This window comes from Bos grunniens, chromosome 5, assembly GCF_055505025.1.
Source record: "Bos grunniens cultivar Pamir isolate PY7600 chromosome 5, Bosgru_T2T1.0, whole genome shotgun sequence".
NCBI lineage: Eukaryota > Metazoa > Chordata > Mammalia > Artiodactyla > Bovidae > Bos > Bos grunniens.
Genome location: NC_141169.1, coordinates 32,904,287 through 32,924,855, shown reverse-complemented (window position 1 = coordinate 32,924,855; position 20,569 = coordinate 32,904,287). Strand labels below are relative to the sequence as shown.

Genomic DNA, 20,569 nt, shown 5'->3' with positions numbered 1-20,569 from the left:
GTCCTATGAACACTTCTCTTCCCCATGTCTTACAGGCCAAACAAAAAGCAATAAGACATTCTGAGGACAATCAAAGAACTCATCACAATTGTATTAAATACCCCCCCCCATCATTAATCAAATGGTTACAAATCAAAGCCCTTTTGCCTATATGAAATTTTCTCCTCGATATGTCTAATTTGCCCAGAAAAAGAAGTTAAAAGCCTAGCTGGTGGAACTAGCACATCCTTGGACCAAGGCTTCTTGGAAGATTTACAAGGAGATGACTAGGGGTGGTACACTTATTTATTCATAATCTTATCACATATTTTTTAAAAGACTGAGCACTTCACCAGCCACATAGCACTATCAGAGCTTCAACCAAAGAGACTGAATGACAATACCAGGAACCCTTTATGGTCCCAACACTGAAGTGCACACATTAAGGAAGGCTGCTTGAGCTTTTCTTGGCATAGCTATAGACTAACTAATTATCTGATTACCTAGTCTTGCCAGGGGAGTTTCCCAAAGAATTTAAGTCTTAGATTAAGGCTTCAAATATATTTCCAAATGCTCAACTTACTATAAGGTTTCTATCTGGTAATTCTCCAGATTATTCTTTTCCCTTCTTTCTTTTTTAATAAAGCCAAATTCCCTGGGTCCCCTATTAAGGGGAAAAAAATCCTATCAACCAATAAACTAGCAGTGACTTTCTCACATTTCATTCTTTCAAGCCATTCCGTAATTGTGACCACTAGTCTTTTTTGGAAAAAAAAAAAAAAAAAACACAAAACCCATAAAGCTGTATTTTCAATATTTATCGTATTTAAAGTTTCAAAACACACCTGTTTGGCTTGGGTGGGAAGGGGTGAGGGGACATTTATTTCAGGGTTAGTTTTAAAATATTTCCTCATTTTCTACTGTCTAATCATTTCAGCACTTCCAAAGATCTCTAGGACACTCTGCCTCTCTTTTCTTCCTGTCCACCAGTTGCCCCCAGTTCTGAGGGCCCACAGGTCAGGAGTTACCGCTAATCTTTTTGTTATATTAAAAGGAATGCCAATTTAAAAGCCTGGTGCTCATTAGAACAATCCCATGTTAACTTCCTTTGCACTGGTGAGATAGAGGTGAAAGGGAAGCAAGCAAGAAATCAAAGAACATTGGAAATTATGTCCAGAGAGGTTTAGTAACTTGCCTGAAATCACAAAGATGGGACAAAGGAAAGACAAAAATCCAGGCATCCTCACTTATAAGCAGATGCTCTTTCAACAAACATCACAATATTTCACATCCTTCAACATATCCTTATTGAAGGATTCATACACTTTGGCAAGATAAAGGTAATCCCTAGCTAAATCTGGGGAATCCACACTTTTTTAATGCTGCTGCTACTATTTGGTCACCAAGTCCTGACTCTTTCGACCCTGCAGATTGTAGCCCACCAGGCTCCTCTGTCCATGGCATTTCCCAGGCACGTCCAGCTTCTTTGGTGTACTTATGCTACTTTCTTTTCGCCACTGTGCAAATATAATGGGAGAAAGGATATTTTACCCCAAGATCCAACATGAAATGTGGTCCCTGGAAGTTCTGATGCCACCAAATTCTTTCAAGCATGAGAAATTTTTCCTTCTAAGAGTATTCTAGTACTTAATTTTCTACTTCACGTCAATTAATGAAAAAAATATAAGTAATTACAGGTATTCAGTTGAGTCAGATAAGTGGCTGAGCACAAGATAACAAAAAATCTGGAAGAAAAAAAAATGATGGCAAAGTCCTGACAATAACAAAACGTAATGAGTATAGTAAGACATACATGCAAAGAGGTGATTATAAAAGTGAACGTTTAGAGCTACCATGAAGCTATTTGAAAGTATATACTGAGGAGAGGCCCTATACAATTAGCTTTTTGCAGGACCAAGATGTAGTAAGAATAATTTCTGATATGACAAGGGTGTGGAAGTGATCATGTGAATCATCCTATTACAAACTCTGGAAAATTATGTATATGAAACAGTCTGCACTATATCATTATGCAATTTTTGGTTGTCTTTCACATTTCAAAAGGCATCACTCAAATTAGACTCTAACACCTTAAAATCCTTAAAAAAAGGATTCACTTTCTTTCACACACACAAACATTTACTGTGCACCAATAACACAGAGTGGACTGGGGATACAAGGATGAGTATGAACTGGTCCCTGCTGCTGAGAATCTCACTGTCAGAGGGAGGAAACCAGATTTATCAACAGATACTTAAAACAAGATAATAAAGCTGGTGCAACTGGTAGAAGGTGTAGGAGTCAGGTATAGAAAAGGAAAAGACTTCCAAAGCAGTAGTCTAGAATTACATCACCTTAGCTTGAGGTAGAAGAACCTGTTTTTTAATTCATTTGCTGCCTCTAGATCTGTCATCAGATGGGTGATAGGAAGACCATCTTTGCAGCTGGGATAATTAATTGGAATTAAGTAAGAGTGAGTGAGGCTTCTCCACAACAAATGAGACTTCCAACATGAGACTGAAGGAGAAAAGGGAATCTCTAAACTAGCAGGTTAAGGGATCATTCTTAAAGATATGCTTGAAGTTTCACTGTAACTGTAATTTCAAGTTCAGTGTAATCTATCTCTCAACAGGAGCCCTTAACACAAATTATCTTTATAAAGATTTAGGAGATGATACGATCTAAAATCATCCAAAATCATGCACTTGGAAGAAGAACTCTAAGTCAATTAGTTGGGGGCCTCGAAAAGGCATAAATTTCACAAGAATCACCACCACCCCAAACATAAAAAGCAAACAAACGTGAGGTGAAACGACTTTAACAAGGCTGACGAGAAAGTGATAAAGCAGAGAGTTATTGCCAACAAGATAGTGGAAATACTGCAAAGGCACCGATAAACAGAAATCACCAAGCTCGAGAGAAATTGGGTATATATCCAGAGAGATCACGTTATAGGGGACACCAAGAAAGAGACGGTTCAAGGGAATTACCAGGAGGCGATAAGCCAGGTAAGCAAACGGCGGCAGTTTAAGGGGATTTTCATAACCTGGGCAGGAGAGTCCAGACGTTTCTTTCTGGTGGTGGCACTAGCGGTATCACATCTCTGGGAGATACCACAGAGTAAAAGAGTTGGAGAAATGTTTACATGAGACGCAGAAGTAGTCGAGAAATATCTTTCAAGCCTCAAGGAAGGCGGGAGGTGAAGCACGTATAACAGAAAAGCTGAGCTTCCCGATGAAAACAGCTTTCCCCTGAGAGAAGACCTGCTCTGGCGGGAAAGCCCCGAAATCCCAACCGGCCTTTTCCTCACGAGTAGGACTAGGCGCTGAGATGGGGCCGGCCGTGACCGTAGGGAGACGGCCTCTCCTCGACCCCGGAGAAAGAGGCCTCAAGGAACCGCCTCGGGAAAACTAACTAACAGCCATCCGCCAGATCGCGGCCTCGGACAGCAGGGGGGAGAGGTGGTCCCAGGGGGCGGGGCAGAGGAAAAAGCGCACTCCCCACAGCTGTCCCCGCTTCCGTCCAGCCCAGCCTAGGCTGCCGGGCCCGGGCCCGCTCTGCCTCCCGGTCAAGGCTCCCTCCATCCTCACCCCTCCCCCAGCTTCCCGCCGCCACTCACCGAACCGGAACCGGCTGCTATGCGAAGGGGTTTCCGGCCGGGCGCGGAACGCAAAACCCGGGAACCGCCGCGAACCGGAACCGCCTCCACAACACCGGAAGAGCTGTTCCGATGCTGCGGAGGAGGGGGGGGTGGGGCGAGAGGTCAAAGAGCAGAGTTGAGGACCCGCGGAACGCCTGCGCAGTGTGGCGAGGCCTGAGACGCCAAGGGAATCATCTAAGACTGTAGTCATAATTTCCTCTTTCAGTCTGGGCTTTTTCTCCCTCTCCTTGTCAGAATACTGTTAGTGTGCCCATCGTCCTTCGATTTTCTGTGTTCCCTCGGCCCCCTTACCCGCCGCCTTCTGGTTCCGCTCCGCGATTTCTGCTCACGCTTTGGTTTCCATGGCAGCTTTTCTCTCTGGCCCTTGAACTGCAGGAACCGGTAGCCACCTTGACAGATGTAGACCTGAGCTAAATCTAGCTCTGGCAAGATTCATGTTTTAGCGAGAATCACAAAACGTTAGTGCTTGTAGAGGTTATTGGCCATCATTTAGTCTACGAGTTTCAGAGAAGTGGAATCATTTCCCAAAGTTACAAAGTACATGGCAGATCTGGGACTAGGAAACAAGTTTCTTAACTTGCAGTCCTGTACTCTTTGCAGCCTATCATGCATGATTGGCTATTGGGGAAAAGGTGGGGCGGGGGACAGCTTGGGATTGGCTTAGGCTAGACTCTGGAAAAGTGGAGAAACTTCCAGAACGATGGACGAGTTTGAAACGCTCCTCAGGAGGTGTGAGGAAAGTTATCCGGAGATCCATCCCAGGATTCTGCTCTCTGAAGAACTAGATGACCATGTTGTTGTTCGTGGGACTGAATTGATTAACCTTTATTCTCTATTTTTAAAAGAAAATAATGAGAAGGCATACGTTTGTTCACTTAGACTCGTCACCGAGTCCCCCAGCTTGGTGGGCCTCAGGACCCAGGCCCATCTAGAAGTCTTGGAGAAATGCTTCTGAGTAAGCACTCTAGACCCAGATGACAGCCACAGTCTGAGGTCAGACTTGGCTGAACTGGAGGCCTCCAGCCTTTAGCTCCTCTCAGCTGGTGGAGAAAATACTTGCTGAGTTCAGGATATCTTGCCCTGTCGAATATATAAAAGTACATAGTATGTATCACTTCATATGCTGACATTTTATAGTATCAGGACCTAAGGCCTATTAGTATTGAACATACCTGGTCCATGTCATTTTTGTCCATCTTAATTATTCCATAGATCTGTTGATTTGCATTATATTCTGTCTCTATTTCTAGGAGGCAACCATGCGTAAAGTGGAATTGCATCTGAAATTTTTCATGTGTGTAACTCAGTCTCGCCAGTTAGTCAGGACTCCTCAGAGAACAGGTACCATTGTCTCCTGATCATATTCCAGTAACAGAATGGATTCTCTTGCCAGGAATCTCAGTACAGGATATGAGACTTACTAGTGGGAGAAGGCAATGGCACCCCACTCCAGTACTCTTGCCTGGAAAATCCCATGGATGGAGGAGCCTGATGGGCTACAGTCCATGGGGTTGCTAAGAGTCAGACGTGACTGAACGACTTCACTTTCACTTTTCACTTTCATGCATTGGAGAAGGAAATGGCAACCTACTCCAGTGTTCTTGCCTTGAGCATCCCAGGGATGGGGGAGCCTGGTGGGCTGCTGTCTATGGGGTCGCACAGAGTCGAATACGACTGAAGCGACTTAGCAGCAGCAGCAGCAGTGCAGAGGCAGTCTTTAGCAGTCAATTGATCTTGTTTATTCCATTCTCACTATGATAAAATGTTTATGACTGAGTCCTGTCTTTTCCCTTCACAAGTGTTAGGTGAGATTTTGGTCTGTTATGCGAGGATAGTCCCCAGGCGGATAAGAAGGACTTGGGAGTTGAGAGAGAACAAGATTTATAGCACATGTGCTGGTAGTAGGTGTATTAAATGTATGAACACTCCACAACCTATAAGATAAATGTAATCCTGAAGGAAAATGGCTTTCTCTTCCACCCCAGTCTTAAAGTTCCTACGTATGTGTTCTGCTTTCACCTCTTTTATGTCACCTCTTTTACCACCTTTTGGAGGTAAGATAATTATTGATAAGAGCCATCACTTCTCTAATTTTTTTCACTGGATTTATGCATAAAATGCCCTGGACAGCTAGCTGAGAGCCATAGAGAAAGTGAAAGAGAATAAAGAGCACTCTCCCCTGAATCCCACCTTGAGGATAACCTAGAAATGTTTTTTTCTCAGCTGAAGAAGCTTCAACTTCCAGCATGCTCATGCAAAAGCCACCATCTAGGACAGATGTCCTGAAGAGTCTAGATACCGTGGATGATCCAGACACTGTGGAAGGCATACCCATTTTTGCAAATGGTGAGGCATGTGGTTAAGCATGGGGGAGGAATGTGGAAAGGGAACATTGGAAAGTGAAAAAATTGTGAATATCATAAATATGGGTAGACACACTAAATTTGAAAAATTAGTTAAGACACAAGAGAGACAATTGTGTAGGGTGGGTGGGGAGTGGAATCTGTGAAACTGTAGAAAGAGGGACAGTTCCCTCTATGAAGAATAGCTTAATTTAATCAATAGTAAGTCATTTGGCTCCCCCGTAACTGTAAGCTGCTAATCTGGTTTATCTTATTATTAGGAACTTTGACATATAAAAATGTGAAAGACATTTAAGAAAAAGATTAAATTAAGGAGTTATTATATCACAAAGTTATTCCAAATATTGTAAAAAATATTCATCTTCAGACTCCATTTAATAACACATTTCTTTTGAATATTTTAAGTAGTGTACAACTCTTAAGCAATTTATATGAAACACATTTCTGAATGTGTTTCTGTGTTTCTTCTCAGCTTAAATATATCTGTAGTGGAGTCAGTTCATTGCAAACATTTATTGAGTTCCCACTATGTGCCCAATAATATACTAGAAGTGATAGAGAGGTTGTAAATGTATATTTTTACATAAATGACAAGGACATGACCTTGTCACTCTCTCAGTAGTTTACAGTTTGGAAATGTTTTAGAGATTAATTAGTCTAATTCCTTATATTTTTCAAAAAGAATTCAGGTCTAAAAAGGTTTTCCTCAAGAAGTTAAAAAATTCTTTGGTGTAATCACTACCAGCATCTATGAAATATATAGCAATATTTATTCAATAATTTTTTAGCACTTACTGTTTGAAGTAATTGTATTAATACTAGTCTCAATAGGAGATGAGAAAATGAACTAGATGCTTTCCCTCTCGCCCAGAAACTGATGATCAAGGAGGGAGATAATATGAGACAGTGTGTAACTCAAAGAGCTTGATAACTTTGGTTCAAAATGTTGAATTTCAAAAGAGGATGCCTTGGAGATGTAGACAAGGGAGGGGCCAGCTGACTGCTTTGGCAGAGCTTCACTGAGCTCCAGTATGTTGGCAGGGCACCATGGGGCAGGATCCAGTCCTAGGCTTTGAAATGGCTTACACTGTAACCCAATTCAGTCTCCTCAGTGTTCTGAGAGCTAACCAGACTCACAGGCAAATGGTTTGTATACAATAGTCCCAATTTATTAGGCTACTGGAACAATATGTATCCATATATGGCAACTGTGTGTGGTCTGTGTCCCTTTAATCAGACTTGCATTACCCATACATAAAAAGCTGCTAGGTCAAGACATAAGCCTGGCTGGTGGACTTGTCCTACAGTTTCCTGAATTTGTATAGATTATTTCTTATTTGCCTTCTTCTTCCCTGCTTTTCCTATTCTCATTTTGCTCTATACCTAATACTCACCTCAGACCCCCTTTGCTCTGATGACCCATTTGGACCTGCCTCTGTGGTTTGAACTCAGCATTATCCCATGGACAATATTTTGCTGTTCAACTTCTGCCTTTGAGCCTTGAGGCCTCAGGTAAGAGCTACATTTAACCCTTCCAGCTCTCCCATTAGAGACTGAGAATCAAATATCTTCCCAGTTTGCCCCATTGGGACCTCCATTCCTCCTTTTCTGCCTTTCTCCCTGCCTGCCTCCCTCCTTCATCCCCTGCTTCTTTCCTTCCTTATTCCTTCCCTGTTTTCTTCTTTCCTCTCTACCTCCCTCATTCTGTCCCTCCTTCTTTTTGTTCCTTCCAAAAAAACTTACTTGGCACTGGGCATAAAGTAAACAAAGTTAGTACATTGCCTGCCCTCATGAAGTTTTGGGTCTTGTGAGTGTAAGGCAGTAATTACATAATCACACACATGCTTAGATAATTAGAATGATGCTAGTACAGTGAAGGAAAATAATACTCTATAATCAGAGAGCAAAACATGGGATCTAACCTGGCCCAAGAAATCAGAAAGACCCTTTCTTACGAAGACTCGAGAGATGAGTATACATTAGTCAGGGAAAGGGGGAAGAAGAGTTTTTAGAAAAAGGGACTGTAGGCTCTAAAATGAGAAGGAGTTTGGCTCATTGCAGGAGTAGAGAGGCCAGCACAACTTGAGGGAGGGGAGGAGTAGCTGTAGCACCAACTCTGAAAATAGTGGAAGAGCCAAATCGTGCTCTCCTTCTAGGTCTTACCCCTCCAAAGCTATTGGAAGTCACTAAAGAGTGACAGGGTCATATTCATGTTTTAAAACAGTAATTATTTTGTGGATGCATTGGAGAGGGCAAGAGTGGCTACCTGCTTTGGTGGGATGGGTAATGTCCCTGTCTTGCTCAGTTCCTCACATCTAGGCGATGCAGCCTTGTAGGGCATGAGTGAGGAAGTCAGCCATCAAATAGCATTGAGGTGAGCCCAGAGCTATTGATGCCCCCAAATCCCCAGACCCTGGCTTGATGTCCCTCTGTGGCTGCTGCTGCCAGCCTGAAAAATTCACAGGGACTCCATTCAGGATGTTTTGCTCCTTCCTTAAGTGAAGCTATATATGGAGGTGCTGTGCTCTGCTCCTCAAGAAAAATGGAATACATTTTGCTTCCAGTTTCACACCAGGCAGGCAGGCAACTCCCTGCCCATCAGTGTAGACAAATCAGCTTATACTATAATGAGGCAGGCTGAATGTGTATGTGTGTGCTTCTGGCCTATAGAGGACTAGTTCTCAACATAAGGAAGTCATTTGATCCTGCACTGGGGCACAGCAAGGGAGTGAGTTTCCTAGGCCCCTGACCTTTGTAAAGAAAGGTGGTTAGTATTCACAGATAGCTGAGGTTGTGGGATGACTACTTCCATGACAAGTATGGAGAGGCAGTAGGCAGCTTGGTGGGCCAGACTACAGTTCAGCAGATCCAACTGCTCACTAGGCCTCAAGCTTAACTCTGAAATAGTGGAGCTGTTTCAAATCATAAAAGATTATGCTGTTAAAGTGCTGCACTTAATATGCCAGCAAATTTGGAAGACTCAGCAGTGGCCACAGGACTGGAAAAGGTCAGTTTTCATTCCAATCCCAAAGAAGGGCAATGCCAAAGGGTGTTCAACATACCGCTCAATTGCACTCATCTCACATGCTAGGAAAGTAATGCTCAAAATTCTCCAAGCTAGGCTTCAACAGTACATAAAGGGTGAACTTCCAGATGTTCAAGCTGAATTTAGAAAAGGCAGAGGAACCAGAGATTAAATTGCCAACATCTGTTGAATCATAGAAAAAGCAAGAGAATTCCTGAAAAACATATGCTTCTGCTTTATTGATTATACCAAAGCCTTTGACTGTGTAGATCACAACACACGGTGGGAAATTCTTAAAGAGATGGGAATACCAGACCACCTTACACCTGAGAAATCTGTATGCGGGTCAAGAAGCAACAGTTAGAACTGGACATGGAACAACAGACTGGTTCCAAATCGGGAAAGGAGTACGTCAAGGCTGTATATTGTCACCCTGCTTGTTTAACTTCTATGCAGAGTACATCATGAGAAATGCTGGACTGGATGAAGCACAAGCTGAAATCAAGATTGCCAGGAGAAATATCAATAATCTCAGATATGCGGATGATACCACCCTTATGGCATAAAGCGAAGAAGGACTGAAGAGCCTCTTGATGAAAGTGAAAGAGGAGAGTGAAAAAGTTGGCTTAAAACTCAACATTCAAAAAACTAAGATCATGACATCCAGTCCCATCACTTCATGGCAAATAGATGGGGAAACAATGGAAACAGTGACAGACTTTATTTTAGGGGGCTCCAAAATCACTGCAGATGGTGACTGCAGGCGTGAAATTAAAAAAGATGCTTGCTCCTTGGAAGAAAAACTGTGACCAACCTAGACAGCATATTAAAAAGCAGAGATATTAGTATGCTGACAAAGGTCCATCTAGTCAAAGCTATGGTTTTTCCAGTAGTCACATTAAGATGTGAGAGTTGGACTATGAAGAAGGCTGAGTGCCGAAGAATTGATGCTTTTGAACTGTGGTGTTGGAGAAGACTCTTGAGAGTCCCTTGGACTGCACGGAGATCCAACCAGTCCATTCTGAAGGAGATCAGCCCTGGGATTTGTTTGGAAGGAATGATGCTAAAGCTGAAACTCCAGTACTTTGGCCACCTCATGCGAAGAGTTGACTCATTGGAAAAGACTGATGCTGGGAGGGATTGGGGGCAAGAGAAGAAGGGGACAACAGGGGATGAGATGGCTGGATGGCATCACTGACTCGATGGACATGAGTTTGAGTGAACTCCGGGAGTTGGTGATGGACAGGGAGGCCTGGCGTGCTGCGATTCATGGGGTCGCAAAGAATTGGACACGACTGAGCAACTGATCTGATCTGATCAGAGCGCCAAAGAATTGATGCTCTTGAACTGTGGTGTTGGAGAAGACTCTTGAGAGTCCCTTGGACTGCAAGGAGATCCTACCAGTCAATCCTAAAGGAAATCAGTCCTGAATATTCATTGGAGGGATTGATGCTGAAGCGGAAACTCCAATACTTGGGCCATCTGACGTGAAGAACAGACTCATTGGAAAAGACCGTGATGTTGGGAAAGATTGAAGTCAGGAGGAGAAGGGGATGAGAGTATGAGATGGTTGGATGGCATCACCGATTGGATGGATGTGAGTTTGAGCAAGCTCCGGGAGTGGTGATGGACAGGGAGGCCTTGCCTGCTACAGTCCGTGGGGTCACAAAGAGTCGGACACAACTGAATGACTGAATTGAAGTGAACTGTGCATAAGCCTCTTTTCTGTTCACTGATGGGCAAAAAGCCTTGGTAACCTGTGACTACTGAGCCCACTTCTTACTGGGCTGCAAATGGGGGAGAATGCCAGGAGAGCAGTGTTTCCACCATCTGCCTCTTCTGCCTCTTCCACCATCTGCCTCTTCCACCAGCTCCCCCCACCCCCAACCTAGAAGCATAAGACTTACCTATCATATTCTTTGCTTTGTCTAAGCTATCTGTCACCAACATTGCCTATGCCCCCACCTTCAGTTCCTTTGATAATACACTTGAACCTTGGCAGTTTATGCAGGCCAGGACATGAAGTTACCCCAACACTGTGAGCACAACTGATTTATACAAGTGTTTGCTGCCCACAACCTAAGTTCCTTCCAAACAGGCATACTTGCTTCCTACATCAGAGACAGGATTCTCCACATATAGATGCTATGCTTTCATGATCCCAGAACCTGTATTCTTGCTAAAGGAAAATCAGTGGGAGCTCTGCCTCTATCAAGATTACCTTCATCTCAACCTAGTCACCATTCAACATTCACCTCCCAAGGAACAACTCCAGAGAACTTGTGTTTTTTTTGCAAAGCTAAAATTCTCAGAGCTTTTATAGTGTCAACTAAATTGGAAAGATCACTGAGTAGGAAAATAGCCTTACAGATGCTTTTATTTGAGTCAAATATTCAAGGATACCAGTAGACTCGAGGAACACTTTTGTTCATCTTCCACTGATTAATAGAAATAATTTTATTTATTCTCTTGGAGCACCCTATTCTGAATGGTTCCTTATTAAACTACCTCTCAGTTAACCGTCTCATTTCCCTCTGAGGGAAATGTATTTAAGAGTCTAAAGATATATCCCTTGGACTTGCTAAACTGCTCGGCCTTTCATGTTATGCTCCATGAGGTGTCAGCAGATTTGAAGTAGAAGATTCACACCCAGTATTGTCTTATATAATGATTATTTGTCATCTCTTCCTTGATAACCCTCAAAATTTGCTTCTTTAAGAAAAGAAAAAGTATGTCTGGTTCAAGCTTGAGTCTTCATACCTCAGCTAAAGACTTCATTTACCTCTGTGCTTATCAAGACTTGAAAGTGGTGCTTCAACTGTGGTGGGGGTCATCTTGTTACTGTGACCTCTGCTTGAGCTGACTTTCTTGAGAAGTTGATCCTAATTGGCAGAAATGACTGCATAGGAACCACCCAGGCCTTTGAGACATGCAGCTTTATTCTTCAAGTGTTGGTGTTCCTAGACCTCCACAACTTAGAACAATAGTTCTCAAACTTTATTGCACATCTGAATCACTTGGAGGGATTGTTAAAGTGCAACGGTGTGCCTCAGCCCCAGAGTTTCTCATTCAGTAGATTCCAGGTCGGGCGCAAGAATTTTCATCTCTGACAAGGATCCAGGTGATGCTGAATCTGCTAGACTGGAACCAAGAACCTTTAATTAGTGCACTGGGTCAGAAACTTTAGTACTCATTGCTAGTAGAGGCTGCAGTGTGTCCAGCGGTCATCCTATTCCAACTCAAGCTCCAGTGTAGACAGTGGTTTCTTGCTTACACCCAGGATCTGTCCTCAGGGAGCTTCCATTCTAGTGGAGGAAAACAGAGAAATAGCATGTTAGTCAGGTAATAACCAGATGAGACCCAGGGCTTGTGTAGAAGTGAGAGGAACAGGTAGATACTTGTTTTAACCCAGAGAGAGATGTTTCACAGTATGAATCCACCAAATCATAGTAACTCATTTTCAATTCTGGTTCTAGTCCAAAGGACGTCTTGGTGATCCTCTGGTATGATACTCCTAACTTCTTCCAGCCTCTGACCCTTTGCATTTGCCATTCTCCCCCATCCAAACAACAGCATGGTTTTCTCTCTCGTTTATTCGGACTTCTTCCTGGAATGTCATTTCAGCAAGATCTTCCCAGAATACCCTACTTAAGATGGCACCCTTGTTGCTCCCCTTCTTTGCCCTGCTTTATTTTTCTTCAAAGCACTTGTCATCACTACTTGACTAATTTGTTCATTATCTGCTTTCCTCCCTATTATGTAGGCTCCATAAGGACAAATGGGATGTGTTTTTCCAATCCTGGATCCCTTTGAGTCTAGAATGGTGTCTAACATGTAATAGGTACTCAATATTTGTTGACTGAGCACATGAAACCTATAGTATGCTATTTCCTGTTCTCCAGGGCTAGAATCACACCCGGATAACTGGCATACCTACTTCTCATTCCTAGATGTCTTGGGATACTGTCACTAGCTATCTTCTCATCACAGTGGTCTAAATATAGATATGTATCCTTTCCATAGTCATGACACCATCCTAGTGGAAGTGAATGGACTCAGGAGTATGCCATACAACATCCTCTTTTTTGTCTTTAATCTATACTGGCCTTTAGTAATCAGTGTTCAAGCGATCTGTCCTCAAGAACTGCTCAACTTCCTCGCAGTACTGTCTAATGTTATCCCAGTTTGAAGGGTCCTCTCCAAAGCTGTCTATCTCTTCATTTCCTACCATTACTTAACAGGGTTAATGCATAGAATATATGAACCAAGGTACTTTAGAATACCTCAGCTGGTTTACTCAAGTGCTCTTCCTGTCTAAGTACTATAGAATTCTCCTTAAACATCTTATACTTCTCTCCCCTAGAATGCCTTCTTTTGTAATAATTATGACTTTTTGCCCCTACTGTTTGCCTGGACTTCATGCCAACACCCCAATAGCTGTCTGATACCCAGAGAGCTCTGAGAAGTCTAAGAGGACCTTTTGGATGCCTCCCTGTACTTTGAGGATCTGTGTAAAGAATATGTCTTTGATTGCTTAATAACAAGATATGACATATAAGGGGAGCTCTCATATAAGATAGTTCTCTTTTGTGCACATTAGCTTTACCTGATGTGCTGAAAACAAGAAGACCACCACTAGATAGGACACAGTATAAGAAATAGTAGATTTTAACCACGTGGCATTCTATGTCCAAATGACTTTCTTCTTATGGGTTTACCTCTTATTTTCCCCTTACTCTGTGCCAAGTTCTCTAAAGCCTGAATTCTAGCTACCAATCCGAACAACTGAAAAAAGCTGATTATATTTTGGAAAAAATTCTAGACTTCCAGCAGAACCCTAACTAATTCCTCTCCTTAAGTCATTAGAATGGACATAACCCCCCACCCTTCACCCCTTGAGAAGTTTGTTTGAGAACCCCAGGTTCTTTTTGAGTGCAAACTCAGGAAATTTCAGTGTTCTCTGGAGGAGGGATCCACAGTGTCCTTTCCAGCCGCCTTAAACTATACCAGAAATGAAAATAATCTTATGATGAAAGCAAATTCAGCTACTGGCTTAGTTTAGTCGCTTTGAGATGTGTTTTGGCACCAGCTCTTGTTTGACTGCCTAACATGCTGCTTTGTTTTATGACTCCTGGTCCTTACGCTGCTAAGCTGTGCACTTTATTCCTTACTCTTTCCTTAGGCACCCTAAGGTATGACAGTGTTTAGACCCCTTTCTCAAAGTCTTCTTCCTCAGTTACCATATTGTGTTTACCCATAAGCTCCACACACCGGCACCCTGCCCGGAAGGATGCTTCTCAGCCTCGCCATTAGAGGCCTGAGGATTAGGTATAAGATATATAAGTATTTTCAAGAATTTCCCAGATCTCAAAATTCTCTTATGTCATCAGTCTACCATCAAATTATACGTCCAAATTTTGAATCATTAGTCAACCAAAGCTCACTAACATGCCCCTTCCAAGTCGTTAAGGTTCCTGAGAAACTATATTTGAAATTTAAAAGTTGTTTGATAAACAGAAAATTATGAAAAAATAAAATGTGTGGTCTTGGAGTTTAAGATTAAGGAAAATCCATTTATAAGGAGCTATCATGGTTTTATCATATCGTCCATCTCTCTAATGCTGGAATATATGTCCTCTGGTGTTCTCTCAAACAGCTTTATTTGGAAATAAATAAATACTACTAGAGTCTTAGTATCCAGGCCCCATTTTTTTTTTTTTACTCCATGTGCCCTCAATTAATATATTTTTGTCATAAAAAATTGATATATTACAATTTGTGATGGAATTATTGATTTCTCAATTATCTCCCAGGTCCAGTGAAATATAAACTTCTTTGAACCTTTGATAGTCCCTCTAGATGATAAGCCTCATGAGAGCTTATTATACCTCAGTACCTGGCACAATGACTGGCACATAATGAGTCCTCAATAAATATTTGTTGAGTATATGAATAAATTAATAATAAATTGGGTTTCTCAAAATTCTTAGGAAGACATTTATAGCCATTTCTTAACACGATGCATTTCTTCCATTAGCTACTGTCTATATTGTGTTGGCTTTTTACTAATTTAGTGCTCAGAAAGGAACATCTTCAGTTTTGGAGATTGCACTAGGATGACAATAGGCAAGGCCTAGTACTTCTGAGAAAATTCTTTTCTGTGACTCCCACCTCCAGCTGACCTGAAGTTTCCCCAGGTGCCTTTTGAGATGATATTTCTTTGAGTGGTCCTCATGGGGGTGATTGCTCCCTGGACAGAAAAAGGGATCTAAAGGATCAAGTATCTGGGGATAAGGCTAGGAGTAAATGACATTTCCTTGTCTTCACCTAAGTAAGGTAGACTCAGAAATGCAGTGATTCATTAAGAACTCCTACATTAAGATGTAGAAGTTAGTAGTGGGTAGAAAGAGGAAGGGGTGGACTGACTTAAATTTCAGCCTTTATATTCCCTTTTGGAATTAAAAAGCCCAGAATGTATGGGCAGCTCTTCCAGCTTCTCCTTTTTCAAATTTTAAATGCAGATTTATCAAGATATAAATCACATATCATAAAATTTATCCATTTAAAATGTGTAATTTGGATTTCTATCTACCAGTTCCCCATTCCAGTCCCCCAGCTCCAGTACAAGGAGCTTGAAAGTCACACTCCATGCTAACAACAAGTAATAGTAAAAAAAAGACTGAAAAGCCAGTAACTCTTCTTGAATCCATAAGAGCGGGGAGGACACGGGGCAAACTGCTAACTCCAAAATTGGAGAGACAAGCAAGTGAATACAGTTCATCACAGCTTCCTGGAGCAGAGACCCATGAGTGGAAACCTTGGGAAACACCGAAGGGTAGGAAAGCCTGAACTGTAATTGACAAATTGCTGGAGACTCAGTGCAGACAACTCTAGGAGTTAAAAACTATAGGAAGATCCAGTCAAAGGGGTGCCCTCACAATATTGTGAGATTTACTCCCAGGAGTTTGACCAGATTCACACAGTAAGTATCAGAGAAAAATCTGGTTGGGCTTCCAGCAGGGGGAAGACAAGAGGAACCATTCTGAACTAAACCAGAGTGTTACGAGTTTTAGCTTGTATTTCTCACCTCAAGACAAGCCAATAAATTGAGAGGCGAGTTGATGTGGCAAGGAGTAACAGCTTTATTTGGAAAGCCAGAAGACTGAGAAGATGGTGAATTAGTGTCCCCAAGAAAACATCTTCCCTTAGTTAGAATTCTGGCTTCTTTCTATAGTAAAAGGAGGGTAAATTCCAGTTTCCTACATACATTAGTTTCTACCTTGCTGTAACCATTCACAAGTGGGCCTGGTCAGGAGGTTTCATGTGAGCTAAACAAAGGTATATTGGCATAACATTTATTACACAGGAGGCAGAGTTTTCAGAGATGGGCCATTATGTATGCTAAGTCTCTTCAGTCGTGTCCGACTCTGTGCCACCCCATAGACGGCAGCCCACTAGGCTCCCCCGTCCCTGGGATTCTTCAGGCAAGAACACTGGAGTGGGTTGCCATTTCCTTCTCCAATGCATGAAAGTGAAAAGTGAAAGTGAAGTCTGTGTCTGACTCTTTGAGACCCCATGGACTGCAGCCCACCAGGCTCCTCCGTCCACGGGATTTTCCAGGCAAGAGTACTGGAGTGGGGTGCCATTGCCTTCTGTATAATTTAAGCCTATAGACAACATCCCTATAGTGAGTAACTTGTAGCAAAAGCAATAGAATACAAAAGTTAAAAGTAAAAGAAACATCCAATATGGAGTCAAATTTGTTCTTCCCTGTTACAAGAACACTTTGTTCTTAACAAGGCCTGCCTTCAGGAGAAACTAGTTAACCAAAGCCTAACTTACCAGAGTAAGTTATCAGAGTCTAACTGATCCGAGGAAGGGTAATACCGAAATCCAGCCCACTCTAGCTGTCCTATTCCATCTAAGGCGGGCAGGGAGGAAAAAAAAAAATCCGAGAAACACTTGTGAAATTCGTAGTCCAGAGGCATAGGCACCGTAAAAGGCTGAAATCTAATCACAGGATGATAGAATGCTTTCCCTCCCCAACACCTCACCACTGCATTATTAAGGCCCATTTACAGCACTTTCTTTTACCCAGTATGTCATGTCTGGCTACCAAGAAAAAATTATAAGGCATATAAAAAGGAAAAAAACAGTGTGAAGAGACAGCAAACATCAGCACCAAACATGGCAGGGATGTTAGAATCATCAGACCAGGAATTTTAAGCACCTATGATTAATGTGCTAAGGGTCCTAGTGGATAAAATATCAATAGACGGCAAGTAGGAACAGACAAGCAATACAAGCAGAGAGATGGAAATCTTAAGAAAGGGACAAAAAGAAATGCTAGAAATGAAAACCCCTGTAATGGAAGTGGAAAATGCCTTTGATGGACTTCTTAGTAGACTGGGCATGGCTAAAGGAATGTCTCTGGGCCAGAGGATATATCAATATAATCCTCAAAAATTGAAAAACAAAGAAAGTAAGACTGGAAAAAAACCAACAGAATATTGAAGGACTGTGGTACAACTACACCAGATGTAACATATACATAATAGGAATACCAAAAGAAAAGGAAGGAAGAGAAGAATTATTTGAAACATTAAAGACTGAGGATTTTCCCAAACTAATGTCAGACATTAAATTACATACCTGGGAAGCTCATAGAACACCAAACAAGCTAAAGGCCAAACAAAAACACCCCTATACCTAGGCATATCATTTTCAATTACAGAAAATTGAAAATAAAATTCCTGAAAGGGGGAAAAAGCACCATACTTACAGAAGAACAAAGATAAGAATTATATCTGACTTCTCCACAGAGACCATACAAATAAGAGAGTGGCATGCATGCTCAGTCACTTCAGTCATGTCCAACTCCTTGCGACCCCATGGACTGTAGCCTGCCAGGCTCCTCTGTCCATTGGATTCTCCAGGCAAGAGTACTGTAGTGGGTTGCCATGCCCTCCTAACCCAGGGATTGAATCTGTGTCTTTTAAGTCTCCTGCATTGGCAGGCGGGTTCTTTACCACTACTGCCACCTAGTGGAGTAAATATTTTAAATGTTAAGAGAGACACCCTCCCCTCCCCCCGCCCCCACCACCAATCTACAATTCTGTACCCTGTGAAATTATCCTTCAAAAGTGAAGGAGATATATGTGAGACAGCAAAAGAGACACATATGTGAAGAACAGACTTTTGGACTCTGTGGGAGAAGGCAAGGGTGGGATGATTTGAGAGAATAGCATTGAAACATGTATATTACCACATGTGAAATAGATCGCCAGTCCAGGTTTGATGCATGAGACAGGGTGCTCAGGGCTGGTGCACTGGGATGACCCTGAGGGATGGAATGGGGAGGGAGGTGGGTGGGGGTTTCAGGATGGGGAACACATGTACACCCATGGCTGATCCGTGTCAGTGTATGGCAGAAACCACTACAATATTGTAATTAGCCTCCAATTAAAATAAATTAATTTTTAAAAAGTAAAGGAGAAATAAAGATTTTAAGGGGATGAGATGATTGGATAGCATCACCAACTCAATGGACATGAGTTTGAGCAAGCTCTGGGAGATGGTGAAGGACAGAGAAGCCTGGTGTGCTGCAGTCCATGAGGTTGCAGAGTCAGACATGATTGACAGGACAGTCATGACAGACATGACTGAGTGACTGAACAACAGCAACAGTAAAACCAAAGTGAGGGAATTTTTTTGCCCATAGACCTGCCTTGCCAGAAATGTTAAAAGCAGTTCTTCAGAGAGAAGAAAAATAATATAGGTCAGAAACTCAGATCTGTTTAAAGAAGAGCATCAAAGAAGGAATAAGTGAAGATAGAACAAAACCTTTCATTTTTCTTAATGGATCTAACAGCAATTTGTTCAAAATAATAGCCACAGTATATTCACTTATGTACTCTTATGTGTTTATCATGGGCTTCCCAGGTGGCGCTAGTGGTAAAGAACCCGCCTGCGCCTGCCAATGCAGGAGACATAAGGGACAAGGGTTCAGTCTCTGGATTGGGAAGATCCCCTGGAGAAGGGCATGGCAACCCACTCCAGTACTCTTGCCTGGGGAATCCCATGGACAGAGGAGCCTGGCAGGCTACAGTCCATGGGGTTGCGAAGAGTTGGACACAACTGAAGTGACTTAGCATGCATGCACCCATGTGTTTATCATACATATGCTTATTTATGTTTATATATAAGTAAAATAAATGACAGAAATGATACAAGGGATGGGAGGAAGGAATTAGGCTTATTTTGTTGTTATAGGTATTCATATGACTTGTGAAATGACATAGTGTTATTTGAAAGTGGACTAGAATTAGTTGCAAATGTATGTTGCAAATTCTAGGGCAACCACTAAAAAAAGTAGAAAGGTATTACTGCTATGCTAAGAAAGGAGGGAAAAATAGAGTCACATAAAATACTCCATTAAAACCACAAAAGGCAGAAAAAGAGTGGAAGACAAAATAGAAACAAAAAACAAGGACAACAAATAGAAAATTGTAATGAATATGGTATATATTAATCCAATACTCACTTTGAATGTCAGTGGTCTAAATGTACCAATTGAAAGATATATTGTCAAAAGTTGATCTGAAAACGTGACCCAACTGTGTTGTCCACAAAAAACCCACTTTAAATATAAAGCTATTTATAGATAAAAAGTAAATGGATGAGAAGAATATTCCATGCTAGCACTAATCAAAAGAAAGCAGGGATGGTTGTATTAATTTTAGACATGGCAGAGTTCAAAGAAAAGTTAACAGGGATGAAGATGGGCATTACCTAATGATAAAGGGGTCAATTCTCCAAGAAGATCCAATTCTTAATGTGTATGTGCCTAACAACACAACATCAAACTACATGGGGCAAAGACTGATAGAACTAAAAAGAGAAATAGATGAATTAACTATCACAATTAGAGACTTCAACATCTTTCTCTCAGAAGTGGACAGATACAGCATACAGAAAATATGGACATCAGTGATCTCAACGCCATCAGTGAACTGAATAGTATTGATTTCAGCAATTTGTCCAACAATAGCTGAATATAAATTTTTCTCAAGGTGACGTGATTCACCCATGCATTCATTCATACATACATGGTAACATATTCATCATGACAGACCACATTCTGGGCTATAAAAAACATCTTAACTAATTTAAAAGAACAAATTATATAATTGCTGCTTTCAGATCACAGTGGAATTAAACTAGAAATCAGTAACAGAAAGATAACTGGAAAATGCCCCAATACTTAGAGGTTAAACAACACAAATCTAAGTAACACTTTAGTCAAAGAAGAAATCCCAAGATAAATTTAAATATATTTTAAACTAAATAAAATTAAAAGCACAATTTATTAAAATTTGTCAGATGCAGAGAAAGCAGTGCTTAGAAGGAAATTTATAACATTGTGTGGATATATCAGAAAAGCAAGTGATCTAAATCTCATAGTATCCTAAGTTTCCATCTTACGAAATTAGGAGAAGAACAAATTAAATCCAAAGTACTCAGACAAAAAAAAATTAGAAC

At 41.6% G+C, this 20,569-nt stretch overlaps 2 protein-coding genes across 11 annotated transcripts in view; one reads left to right on the top strand and one right to left on the bottom strand.

Moving 5' to 3' along the window:
- The window catches only part of SENP1 (SUMO specific peptidase 1), a 52,332-nt gene extending 48,502 nt beyond the window's left edge, over positions 1–3,830 (bottom strand). For 3 of the 9 annotated variants that reach the window (XM_086399734.1, XM_086399743.1, XM_086399735.1), the window contains exon 1: positions 3,599–3,830. In XM_086399734.1, the coding sequence (XP_086255860.1) occupies positions 3,599–3,830 (232 nt within the window). Of the gene's footprint in view, positions 1–2,333; positions 2,436–2,969 lie in introns of those variants that run through there. The other 6 variants (XM_086399738.1, XM_086399742.1, XM_086399736.1 and 3 more) reach the window with 5 other exon arrangements.
- Positions 2,863–20,569, top strand: part of PFKM (phosphofructokinase, muscle) — a 45,344-nt gene continuing 27,637 nt past the window's right edge. The window contains exons 1-2 of one of the 2 annotated variants that reach the window (XM_086399730.1): positions 2,863–2,987; positions 5,864–5,986. In XM_086399730.1, coding sequence (XP_086255856.1) covers positions 5,887–5,986 — 100 coding nt within the window. In that variant the 5' untranslated portion in view covers positions 2,863–2,987; positions 5,864–5,886. Of the gene's footprint in view, positions 2,988–3,744; positions 4,982–5,863; positions 5,987–20,569 lie in introns of those variants that run through there. The other variant, XM_086399727.1, reaches the window with a different exon arrangement.